A 12,985-nucleotide genomic window follows, 5' to 3' on the forward strand; every position below is an offset into this window, starting at 1 on the left:
ATGCAGCAGGGAGCCAGCAATCCATTTTCTTTTACTTTCTCCTGCTTGTAATCTAATAAGGCAAGAATTGTTTCTATGCAGTTTATGGAGGTTGGGTTGTATGTGTTTGTTTTTAGTTTTAACACAAACAAAAAAACCCCTTTCTATTCTCACTGTCTTGCAAGGCATCCTAGAGAAATGGGAATTCTTTCCCACAAGGAATTGATGTATGCAACATACTATGGCTCTGTATGAGTACAATACATATGGTTTATATGGCTAGGGATTGCAGTATGTACCTGTCTGTAACAGGTTATTGAGTAAAACTCAGCAGCTCTGGAACTGAAGCAGGTTGCTTCCTGCCTGTACCAAGACCAAGAGATTTTGCAGACCATTAATGAACCCCTCTAATCAGCTGGAAATTTCAAAGGTGCTTAAAAGAGTTGCCTCTTGGGCACCCTTGAAAATACCAGTTAACTTCATTATGCTTTTTATGTTGAGTCTAATCTGTGCTTTCAGATTGATCTTCTCATGATGGAAATGTTAAGCAGCAGTAGTAATTGCTATGCATCTTTGATAAGAATCATGTAACATGGATCAAATAGTATAATTCAGTTTAAATAACTTGAAATATATACAGTAATCTTAAGGAATGCATGCTCTGTTCTGCTTGGGCTGTCTTGTCCTGCTTATCTTCTGTAGAAGTATAATTCTCATAGGCTTAAATCCTGCGTTAATGTGCCTCACTCCTAAATAGGACTACCTGATACAATTTGAGTTTACCCTCTTTTGGTTGGAAAGAGGTTAATTAAGGGAACAATTAGAAAAGCTCATTAAAACTGCATTCAGGTTCAGTGTAATGAAAAGTGAGCTTCCTGTGACAAGATGATTCAGAAATCATGCTTTTCCCATTTCTCATTGACACAGTTCCCCAGTATTAGTGTGTGTATGCTGATTTGAAGTAATGTCTTGGGCTGTGCTGTTGTCACTGTTTGCATTACTTGTGGTCGTTGTGATAGAGACTGGAACAATAATGTTAATCCCAGGCACTTTCTCACCCCTGAGGGAGGGGAGGAGTTTTGCAGGAATTTACAATCTATTTTGCATTGCATTTCCATTTCTTGGGTCCCAGGTTTTTGCAGCACTAAAAGCATAAATTCGGATAAATTACTGGCACCTTGGCTTTGCAGGCAGTGTCAATACCGGAAGCCAGCACAGACCAGGCTGCAGAAGCCTTCTAAAGCTGTGAGCACCCTTGCATATATCTACTCTCTGATTTTTCTGGGACTGGTTCCTTACAAAATGCCCATGTATGTGCTAGCTAGCATATTCTGTGAAAGCTAGTTGTATGTCCTGGGTTCTGCTTCAGTGGATTGGGAAGCCTGTCTTTCTAAAAACGAAATCACAGCAGCCTACAAATTGTTTGCTTGTGTAGTCAGCCCAACCCAGCCTCTCTGTTTCTCTTCCCTCTTTCCAATCTGAGATGCGGGTAAATCACGTGGCTGCGTCGGGTGGCTTTGGGGAGGCTCTCAGGGAAAAGCATTGTTAAATGGGCCTTTTCAGCACACGTTTACTGGGTTAGTTTAGACTTCATATTTCAGGTCGACTCATGGTTTTGGAAAAGTAACAGGTTTTCTTAAGATTGCGCATACCTGCAGACTGATAGGACTGCAGTGTTTTGGGTGCAGGTATTGCTGCCTTGTCTAACAGTGTTACAGCATCAGTGAGTATAGTAGAACTGAGGGGTTAGTTGCACCATCATCTGGAAGCAGTAACATGTAGGAGATGTGGATCTTGCATTACTGGGCCCTTCTGAAAGGGAAGACTTAAGTGGCAGTGGGATAGAGCTCCTTACTGGTATGCAGCTGCAGTGGGGATCTTCTGGCCTCAACAGTGCTGCAGAACTGCCTTAGGGCTCTGTGCAGTCAGGCCTGTTGAGATCAGCAGCAGGTTGGGATTGCACTGAACACTGTTAAACAAGGACTGAGTCCTTGACTCAGATGTTGAAAAATGCTGAGCACCTGGTGTTACAGCAAAGAATTCCGTTGCTCTGTGAAAGAAAGCTCAGCTTTTCCCTGGTAAGGGCTTGAGAAATGATGAAGCTTTGCTCACACTGGTATTGAGCCTTACTTAGTTCATGTGATGCTCACTGCAAATTTATGTATTCTCTGGGTTTGGGTTTTTTTCCTACAAGAAAATCCATGTAGCAGTACGAAAGCTTTAAATCTAGAGTAGTGGTTCAACTGCCTCGCTTCAGGTCCATCTCAGCTGTGTGCCTGCTGCTGGCAGACATTGCGAGGCACAGACACTCTGCTGTTTTGAATTGTGTGTTTGTATTGAGTCTGCAGGGAATCGTGTTTAGAAGGGTTAGATAAACACAATTAAGCTGCATTGCCAGCAATGATGTTCTTATTTAATGCATTAATGAGTGCAGGTGGCAGGACCTCTGAAGTGAATTAAATGCAGTGCAAACTCCTGCTGTATGTAGCAGAGCCATTGTTAAGTCCAAGCTGCTGAATGCTGAGCCAGCTCATTTGAGAGATGAGGTGGGAGATGGGAATGAGCTTCCGATGCCTGAATGATAATTTTATACTCTTCACGGCAGGTTTCTGAACATTACAGCAGAACTAGCTTGTGCAGAAGAACCAAGAGCAAGAGAGTATGTTTTTAGAGCTGTAACAGGATGTTTCTCTGCATTTCTATTGATAGCAGCATTAAGATAAGGTGGTCACAAATACAGATTTACTTGCTCGTCACCTTGTTCTGTTACCTGGCAGGATTCAATAATGCACTGGTTAAAAGAATTATGTTCAGCCTACACCAGCACTTACAGTACTAGAATAACACTGCCTGAGTCCCTTCATTTCCTTCTATAGGCAAGATGCTGGAAGCCAGCACAATTACTGTGCTCTGCTGGCCTTTCCCACGGTGAAACCTGGTTTTTATTTCCTGCTGCTTTAACCTTAGTATCAGTGAAATGATCCCTGGAAAGCTTGTATTGATTGCACATTATTGTCTAATTAAAGCACAATAAGAAGAATTGCAGAACACTCACTCTTACAGCCCTGTGCCTATTGCAGATACTATAAATTAGAAAGCTTTCTGTTCAAATATGGAAAATGTCAGTGCTTGCTTCCTTTTGAATTTCCCAGCATCTCCTGGAGGCTATACTTGTAGGTGTGTGATTTCCCCACCCCACCCCCCTCCTAAATAACAACGGGAAAGAAGTGTTATTTAGAGAAGAAATGAGGCACTGTAGGCTTGCAGGGGCCTTGTTCTGACCCTGCTAGCTATAACCCATGTTGTCCAAAGGGAGGCAGTGCTAAATTAATGTATTTTAATCTGAAACCTGCTAGATGATCCTTTAGCATCATGTGCAGAGATATAAATGGGTATTAGTTATACAATATGTAGAGGCCAGTCTTTAAATAGCACTTTCTTCTTACCTGGAGGCTGTTTGTTGCTCTGTCTGGATTTTATGGCTTTCTTCCTCCATGTTGCTTGTTGTTTGATTCTTTCTAGTAACTTGTATCTTCCTGAGTTATGTGCAAGGAGCTAATAAAAGATAAATCTGAGTCCTTGATATAGCAGGAACCCAAGAGTTTGTCATTATGGTTCTGCATCTTGCTTAGTCATTGATTGAATACATGGCCTTGGGGAAATCACTTAACTTACCCAAACCTTCAGCTTGCATCTGATCACTAGGTGATACATGATACACTATGATACATTTACAGAGATTTATGAATGATCAGTAATTCTGCACAGGACACTGGGCAGAAATATGCTGTAGAGAATGGTGGACTTCTGTGCTATGAATGAATTAATGATTCACCAGTTGCATACAAAAACACTTAATATGTTTAGTAGCATGTGTGAAACTGACTTTTCCCTTTCTTTCCCTTACAGATGTACTTTCCGATTCCCTAGCACGGTTATAAAGATCCAGTTCACATCTTTATACCATAAAGAGGAAGCAAAAGAGGAAGCCTCATCGCCTCCCCTTCGGCCACTTTACCCTCAAATATCACCTCTGAAGATTCACATCCCGGAGCCGGATCTCCGGAGTGTGGTCAGTCCCCTCCCATCCCCCACAGGCACTATCAGGTAAGATGTTAACTATCCAAAGTGTCCTTTCTGGAAACTCCATCTGTGTTTTCTGGCATCAGTCTGTCAGCTGTGTTTTGTTTGGTATACTTGGTGCATATGAAATGCCCCATTAAAAATAACTAGTTAAATATCTGGTGTTCAAAATTATGGAAGGCTGCTAAAAACTGTTATGGTGGCTGGAAGTTGGGCAGAAGAGTTTTGTTTAAGAGCTCAAAGGGTTTGGGGGGGAACTTGAGTGTTAGTTTCACACTATAGAGTTACTAGTCTGGCAGTGGAATTAGAAATATCTATGAAGAGCTACCTATATGCATGGAGAAAACAAAGCAAGCAAATACTTTCTATGTTAAGATTGCCTGGTTTATTTTTATCTCAAAAATATTCTGTTGTTTCTGGGTAGTGCTGGTGTTATCTGAACTTAGGGACAAGGGTGGCCATTGGCACATAGTTTCCTGGGAATAGAAGGAAATGGGGGTAGGATGCTGACGACGTACTGAGGGGCTGTAGCAACCTGATTGTATATCTGTGTGAGTATCCGGTTTTGTAAATTACCTGATTCATGAATGTGCGATAGAAATAACCTGAACATGAAGTTACTGTCTGGAATATTTTCTTTCTTTCTTTCTCAGCAAAGAGTTGATGTTATGGAGTTGCAGTGTAATCTCTTTTAACATTAAAGCTGTTACTTGAAGTATAGTAAATTTTACAAAGGAAAGTAAACTCATGGTATAGGATGATGTAGTAGAGTTTTAAAGCATGCAGGGCCTCAGAATAGCAAGAGCGTACCTGGTAATACTAATAGCCTTTGGTTTGTTTTCTTGTCTGTACATTTGTAAAAAGGTATAATACACAAACATCTTCTGATAGTTAACACTAATTCAGTGAGTAGTATTCAAATTTACATGGCTGAGAATTACTTCAGTGTCACAATGAAGCCAGTTTTGTTTTGCATAGGTCTGGAGGTGCTTGCTTGTTTGGGTTTTTCCGCCAGTCTTGCAGAGCTGCACAGATGTGCAGTGCAGATACTCTAGAAAGAGGGGGCTGGAGGTAGCTGTGGTTTTAGCCCTCTGTTCAGGCCCTGCTTTTAGTTTATATTTAACCTTCCCTTTTTAGATGAAGCTTGTTGCTGGGAGGGGAGGGGAATGGTTTCTTTGCCAACATATGGTAGTTAGTTTCCATTCAGTCATCTTGCGCAAAGCAGCACAGTGTGGTTTGTGTTACTAACAGAGGCTGTATCTTTTGACTCTGGCATATGCCTGCAACTGATATTTGACTCCCCGAGAATGTTTCTTTTGCATAAGGAGAAAGTGGAAATAGTAGCATTGAATTGTGCTCAGCCCCTAACAGTGTGTTTACTAAGGATGATTAATGATTGCATCCGTTTGTCTTGAGCAGAAGCTAATCCAGCCAAGTCTTCAGAAAACCTCAAAAGACATCTGAGGTTTCACTTGCCAAACCCCTTTCGTTTCCGAGTTCCTCTTACAAAGGAGGGGCTGACACGTTTGTAAACATCCCTGATGAGCCCCTTCAACCTTCCCCTCACCCCTGGCAGGGTCTTGCAGCTCTCATACCCTGTGGGCCAGGCTTTGGGAAGTGATTTGGGTGTTTCTGCCTGAGAAAGAAGGGAATGCTCTTTGGGGAGCATGTAGCTATGCATTCTGGCCATCTGGCTTTCAGGGCAGCTCTCTGCTATCTTGGTGGCTTCACAGTGGTGGGTGAGGCTGGCACAGTGTCTCTCCCCCTTCCCAAGGGCAGGGCTGGGAGGGCTGGAAGGGGCACAGCATGGGACCCACACCCCGCTCCCATCTCTGGCTTTGGGAGGTGGTTGCATGAGCTGGGCTCTCCTCCTCCCTCTCCCCCTTCTAGTATTTACTTTCCTAATTTGGTGTGTTTGCCTCGCTCCTCCCTGATTGGCCCATGGAAAATTATTGCAGTTTGGAAATCCTGGGCAGGGTGAAATTTCCTTTCTGGAAAGTGGCTCCTGGCCCCCTTTTCCTGCTTCTGTCCCAGTGCAGGGCAGGGGCTGTACCTGCGCTCCCACTGCCAGATCCAGCCCTGCCCTCCTGACCCCCGGCCCTGCTCTGCCTCCCTGTTTACATTGCAGCTTGCTTCCCTGCAGGTTCCCCCCTGCAAGCTTCTGGGTTTGTTCCAGCCTATTTATTTTCCCCCTGCAAAGTGCACTGCCTAGAGAGGGAATGAGCTTTAGTTAAACAAAACCAAACCTGCCACCCTCAGCAGCTTTGCAAAGCAAGATTCCTGCTTGCTCCTAGGGAGAAATGTGTCCACTGTTTTCTTAGCTAGGTATTTTATCTCCAGGAGGGGCCATTTGTAGATGTGTTTTGAATGCTGTTGTACAGCTTTAAGGGAAAATGTTGGTTGGCAGCATGCTGTGAGGCTTACACACAGGCATGGCTTATTTCTTCCTGCTTTGAGTTCAAAATTCCTTTTTAAAAAGTCAGACTTGCATGTTCCAAAAAGGAAAAGGCCACTGTGGTTGTAAGAAATTGGTAGGAACAGCCTGCCATTTTACACCACGTAAGAAAGGACAGAGTAGCACCAAATCTCTTCTCAGTAGATTCAAGGCATTGAAAAGCTGTGTGAAAGCCATGTGTAGTTTGGTTAAATTCAGCTCTGCCTGCTGGGAGATATAACTGATTCATAACTTAAGGAGTTAAGGGACAGTCTTCCGGTACATGGCTTTAAGGTTCTGCAGCTTGGATTTGGAGGATCCTCTTTGGGTGACACTGGTGATGTGAAGTTCCTCACCTATGCTACGAACACTTAGCTTTGCCTGGTTTTGCTGTAAGTCCATGATATGTGTATGAATGTGACTCCATAAATGTGTTGCAATCTAGTCCCCAGAGTGGCTTGTGCTTGGATTATAAACAGATCCACAGGGAGAAGGTGTGATGTAGGAGCCTATTCTGGTCTCAAAGTCATGCCAAGTTGGAGTTTAGGTTTACAGTATTTAGTTTTCCTTTTATTATCTTCCAGTTGTTGTTAATGACCCTGTAGTATTAACTTAACTCAGTTTTCCAAATAGCATCTCTTTCCAGCACTGCCCCTCAGGGTTGGTTTTTTTTTTTAGTATTGATGAAGATGAAATTATTTCTCTGTACATGCTTCCCTATTCTAAACAGCAATTATGTTCTCACTGATAAATATTAAAAAAAGCTACAATAAAGAAATATTAAATGCTGTACTACGGAGGTTAGTATTGTTATTCATATTTTACAGCTGCTACTTCTGGCTTATCTCTGCACCAGAATGACTGGGCTTGAACACTTTGTTGTGTTTGTTTTTTCACTGAAAGGGCATGGATAGTTAGCTCACATACCCAGTCTTTATCAGTAAAAAAAAAAAATTTTAAAAAATTCTTTGACATGGAGGAGAAAGAGCCCTCAGAGCCCTGGGACAACCATTGTTTGGAAAGTGTCTGGTGAGGTTCTGTGCTAATAGCTAAACTGGTATATATTTGTGTGTGCGCCCCAATTTGTACTTTAATTGTTAGTTCTTAATGTGCCTGCCCATGTTTGGCCATTGCTAGAAGGGTCGATACATAGTTTACAATGAATTTAATGGTATGAATAATGAAAGATCAGCTGGTATCCTTCTGCATCTTCTATTTTATAAGCTTGATGTGAGCTGAATTGTCATGGTTTCATCAGCTATATTCTTTAAACCTTTTTTCCTTATTTTCACTAGGCAAATTTAGTTCAGTAACATGTTGCATGCTCTGATAGTGGAATTACTGAGGCCTGCACTCCAGGAACTGCAGTTATCTTGGCTTAGCCACCAACTTGTTTTGTGGCCTTTAACAGGTCATTTAAATTCATTGTCTGATTTTTATGCATGTATAGTGTAATTACTACTTTCCAAGAGTGTGTAGTAGATAAATTATGTATCGAGCTTTTATTCCATAAAGCACGATAGAAGACTGTGTGGGTGTGAGCCGTGTTATAGTAGACGTGCAAATGCTGGTTATGCTTTGATTCAGACTTGGCTTGGAAAAAGGGAGTGCTTTCTAATAGGCTCTAGGACAGCCATACGACACTGTTTCAGAACACTTGGGATTGGATTTAATCTGAACTTGCACATTTCCTCTAAAGGTATGTAGTGGGAAGCTGAATGAACCCTGACTTCAGTGGATGTGTTCACTCACTGGAACAGGATGCATAAATATTGCCTGCTCTATTTCATTCAGGCTTTCCTTCTTCCTATAGCACTACTAGCCATTTAAGTGAAGAGCCGGTGAAGAGCTCCAAGGCAGGCTTTTTGCAGGCTCTTTTGCATTGTCTCGGTTATCCATTACTTCCTGCATTCAAGCAGAATATACAGCTCGGGTAACTCCCACAATTGGACAGACTGGTGATTATTTTTAATCACCCTTGTCTCCAAACCACAAGCCAACTAGCGTGATGCATATACATAAGAAAAGCAACAATCTGTACTGGGCTTGGGAGTTCCTACGCATGTTTATTTCAGATAATAGACCATGTGCTAGAGGAGATGTGCCAAGCCATGTGCTGGAGGAAAGGTTGCAGATGTCACCAGCTGTATGAGCACTTCCTCTTCCCCTGAAAATGTTCACTGAATTCACGGTCAGAGTGAGCTCACTTCCTTTTGAAGAGGGGAACCACTGGAGCACAGACAAGTAATAAGAATTTCAACCTTTGCGGGTAGCTGACTTTCACTGTGGCTTGTTCAACAGCTTTGTTTTTCTTCGGTGTTAAGCAGGCAGGGTAGCTCTCAGATTTTTCCTTTCACATCAAAATCCAGCTTGGTTTGGCAGTCTCACCACTTGTGATTGTTTCTGAAACCTGTCTGAAACATGCAACGTGCAAGGACTTGCCTTTCTTTGAGTTACAATGTTGGGGCTAGGCTGGGGAAGGAGAGAGTGGCAGAGCATTCTCACCCATTATCACTGATTGGTGTATCATGGAAATGCTCGTTTCACAAGCTGAAGTGCCGTACTTTGACCTGATTCTCGCTTATTGTGTGTAAAAAGTGTCCCTGTGTCTTTTGGTGCCCCTTCTTGCAGACTCATGAAATGGAATACAGGGGTAGTCTGAGGTTTGTGGCATTTGTCGAACCATAGTCCTTGTGTGCAGGGCAATGCACCTGCAATTTGCATTTGAGGAGACTGAGGAAGATTTTAAGAAACAGAGACTCTCCCTTTGTATTCAGTAGGGGCTTAAAAAAATTGCTTATTCAGACAGGAATCTGTATATTGGCAGTGTTGCCAAGGTTTTAACTCCTATCACTGCTATGTCTCTTGTACCCGCTTCACAAATGCGCACTTAAGCATTTTTCAAAGGCACTGCCTATGTGCATACCATATCCTAAACGACAAAGTCGAAGAGATGGGATTTTTCTTCCTTAGCACCAAGTCAGGTGAATAATTTTATGTGGGATCCCAGGTAATCTTTCCTCTTTGTCATAGAGGGGTATGTGCTTTATCCATATACCTGGCTTAAATTAAGCCCCTATAACTTGATCCCTACAGATATCATTCTTGCAGAAAAGGATCAAATTAAGTAAGAGGGCAACTTCCCTGCATTTTCCTACTGCCCCTCCTTCTGGGGAGATTGGCACTGCAGTTTGGGAGTGTTTCTGTTCCCAGTTTGTTCATAGACTTGTAATATGACTGTAAATAAATAATTTAACCACTTGTTGCTTCATTTTTATTTTTTTCTTCCCAGTCTGTAGAATGTAGCTAGTATTGAGAGAGTCTGGAAGTTTTTGCATAAGAATCTCTATATGTGCTCAGGCACCAGAACCCTCTAGCCCAGTATTCTGCCTCAGATGGGTATCTTTGGGGTAACATAAGAACACAGAAAATAGAGTAATGCTAACTTAAGTGCAGTCTGCCTCCACCTTTTTCTTGGATCAGGGACTGCCTCAGAGCAGGGACTTCCTGACTATTTATCTAATAAAGCCCTTGATGGATTCCCTGTCTTCCTCTTTTGCCCAAGAATTTGTATAATGGTCTTTTGCATTCATATAAACTTTTATCATCAGCCCTGTCCTACCGCATGTGGTTCCACAGTGTAACTACAAACATAAAAGCACTTTCTCTTGTTTTGGACATGCTACTTAGTTTCATTTCCTTTTCATCATCTCTTGTATTGGAAGAGGCCAGGAGCTGAACACCTCCTCTTGGCTTTATTTTTATAGGCTCTGTCACCTTGCACCTCAGCTTCTGTCTTAAACTATTTGTCTCCTTTATGGAATCCGTTCTGTATCTCCGATCATCCTAGCTGTCCCTGTCAGTACCTTCTCTTGATCTGCTGTATCTTTTTTTTTTTGAAATGAGAAGAGACAAGGAACACACAGCGTCCTGGGTATGGGCACACCATGCACACAGCGGTACATCCTATTTTTTGCACTCTGATTCTTTAGTTAAAGCAAACTGATTTTGGACATTCCAGCACAAATGCAGTAAGTTGTACGTATTCTCTAATAGCTGGCGTTTAAAGACTTAATTGTTGCTAGAAAGTGCTGTGAACTTGAGAAGCTAGATTCTTGTTGGCAGGAGTTGAAAGTGAATCATGATGCTACAAAGACCTGTTACGTTTTCAATAGCCAGAAGTTAACCCCTGTGTTTAAAAAGGCATTCTGCCTGTTACATGGGTGAATGTATTGCAGGCGCTGCATTCAGCCCTCATCTTTCTGGCATTCCAGCTGAAGAAGGGTTAAGTATTAAATGGAAAACATGCTGCAAGGACCGATATGATTCAGCACGTGGTTGTAGTCTGATTCTGACGCTGACTCCCAGCATGGTATTTGGGGAACTGCAGCTCAATGGCTGCCTGTAGTCAGTGTTTCAAGTTGAGATGCTGAATCCTCAGTGGATATCAAACATCTTTGGGACTGGGGGCATTAACCATGGTGCTACGGGATTAAGACTGGGTAACTGCAGCTGGTTTGCTTACGTGCTCTGTGTGTCTTTTCAATGGTATAAAACACTTGCTTCCTCTCCAGAATGTTCTCTTCTGTAACAGACAAGCTTAACCCAAATTAGCTTAGGTTGGTTGTAAGCTAAGATTGCCTGCATGGACAGTAAGCATGGATCACCGCAGTAAGTTAGGATGTCTGAGAGCTGGGTGAAATTACAGACCTAGCTATACTTTTTTCAGTAAAAGTTTATAGTATCAAAATGGATCAAGTTATTGCCAAGTATTGATGCAATATTAATATACAGCAAATCGTAATCACTGTCCCCACACTTGATTTTTGTTTTATAGCACAAACAGGTGTTTGTAGGGAGAAGTCTCTTTGTTCCCTAATATTTTTAAAGGGGGTGTGAGTGCATGCAAGCATCCCTGGCCGGCCCCTGGCTCTGGGTGGTGAGGAGAATTCCAGGAACTCCAGGAAACTGATGTCACTGCATTGTGTTTGCTTGTTTTCTTTTGACTGCACTAATGTTTAATTTTAACTTAACCCTCAGAGGGGTATTTTTAGTAAACCTGTTTCTTCACTCTTTCTGTCCCATGTTGGGAGGAGAACAGATTGTGTCTCCTTGCTTTTTTTCCAGTAGTCAGCTCTTTCTCCCTTCCCTCTGAAAAGCTCTCTTATGATTGACTGAGAGCTTGAACACTTAGCACTGTGTGTTACCCTGTCTCTTTGCGTGGAGTGGCTAAAAGTTCCTGTTGTTTGATCTGTACCCATGTCTCTTGATTTGAACATTGATCCAAGCTGAAAGGAAGCAGGTCTACCTGGACAAAAGTGCTCCATTCTGGTAAAAGAATAATACCTCTTCCAAATCCTGGGCTACTGCTGTGGCTGTCCCAAGCAACAGATGCTTCTTTAGGGGACTATCATGTTCTTCAGTAACTATCTACTGGGAGAGGCTGGCTTTTCTAAAAGTTAACAACACTTTAGGTTGGAGATCACAGCCCTGCAGGGTAAGGGTTTCTCCCTTTGTTGTTTGTTTTCTTTTTTTTTTTTTTTTTAAAGCAAGAGATCATGCTTAAAACTCATTATCAACCTCAGAAGCTAAAATCTGAACAGCAAAAACTGGATTACTTGCTCTGCTGATCTTGAAGAAGCTAATAAATTCTTGTATCTGAACTGGATGGGACAATCTTTGAAGCCATACTAGTTTTTTTGGTTTTGGGGGTTTTTTTGTTTGTTTTTTAAAAAGTGAAGAAATACAGCTCTGTGCAGAGCATGGATTTACTGGAGAACTTTTCTCTCTTCTATATCTTTTACCTCAGTTTTGGCTACTGCCTCTGTCGCTTGCTGTTCATGTATTTCTGCAAAGAACAAAATCAGAAACCTCTGTTTCATCCTATTCCATACCTCATCCGTGTGTTACAATAATTGTTCGGGTGCCAAACATAAAGATAAAAAGAATTGCTGTGGTTTTGATTTGTCATTGTTTCGTGTATGAAAATGGCTTTCATTTGTAATTATCTATACATTATAGGAAGTGTATGTGGAGAAGCTCTTGAAAAATGACAACAGAATAATTAAATTCACACCAACTCCCCATGTGAATACGAAGACATCAAGAGTGTCTTCTGTGGTTTAGCATTATCCACTTCCAAAGTGGGCTCAAAGCATGGAATAATGAACTTTGGTTCATTTTCCTGCACAAACAGGTCTCTGCTTTTTGAAAGACTAGGTAAGAAATGCCTTTATTTCTGGCAAAGGGAGATTTATACATATTGACTCATCAACATCATATACTTTGCACCTCCTGAAAGCTGCACCTCCTGCTGTGCTTCTGAACAGCATCACCCATTAATGCCAAGGACTATCAATGGGTGCTGAAAGGGTTACCAGGTGCCGTGCAACACTTTGGCTAGTGTATGGGAGATGGGTGAGGTTGGGTTTCCTATTGCAAACTTCTGTTGTGGCTGAGTATTTCTGTTGCCCTTTCCCTCTCCTCTGC

The 12,985-nt window shown here is 42.1% G+C and overlaps 1 protein-coding gene across 1 annotated transcript in view; it reads left to right on the top strand.

Moving 5' to 3' along the window:
• Positions 1–2,520: 2,520 nt before the first annotated feature.
• FOXK1 (forkhead box K1) overlaps positions 2,521–12,985 on the top strand; it is a 23,647-nt gene continuing 13,182 nt past the window's right edge. Inside the window, exons 1-2 of the mRNA XM_010570592.1 lie at positions 2,521–2,525; positions 3,889–4,086. Of these exons, the coding sequence (XP_010568894.1) occupies positions 2,521–2,525; positions 3,889–4,086 (203 nt within the window). The remainder of the gene's footprint in view (positions 2,526–3,888; positions 4,087–12,985) is intronic.

Source organism: Haliaeetus leucocephalus, unplaced genomic scaffold, assembly GCF_000737465.1.
Source record: "Haliaeetus leucocephalus isolate CR32 unplaced genomic scaffold, Haliaeetus_leucocephalus-4.0 Scaffold295, whole genome shotgun sequence".
Classification (NCBI taxonomy): domain Eukaryota; kingdom Metazoa; phylum Chordata; class Aves; order Accipitriformes; family Accipitridae; genus Haliaeetus; species Haliaeetus leucocephalus.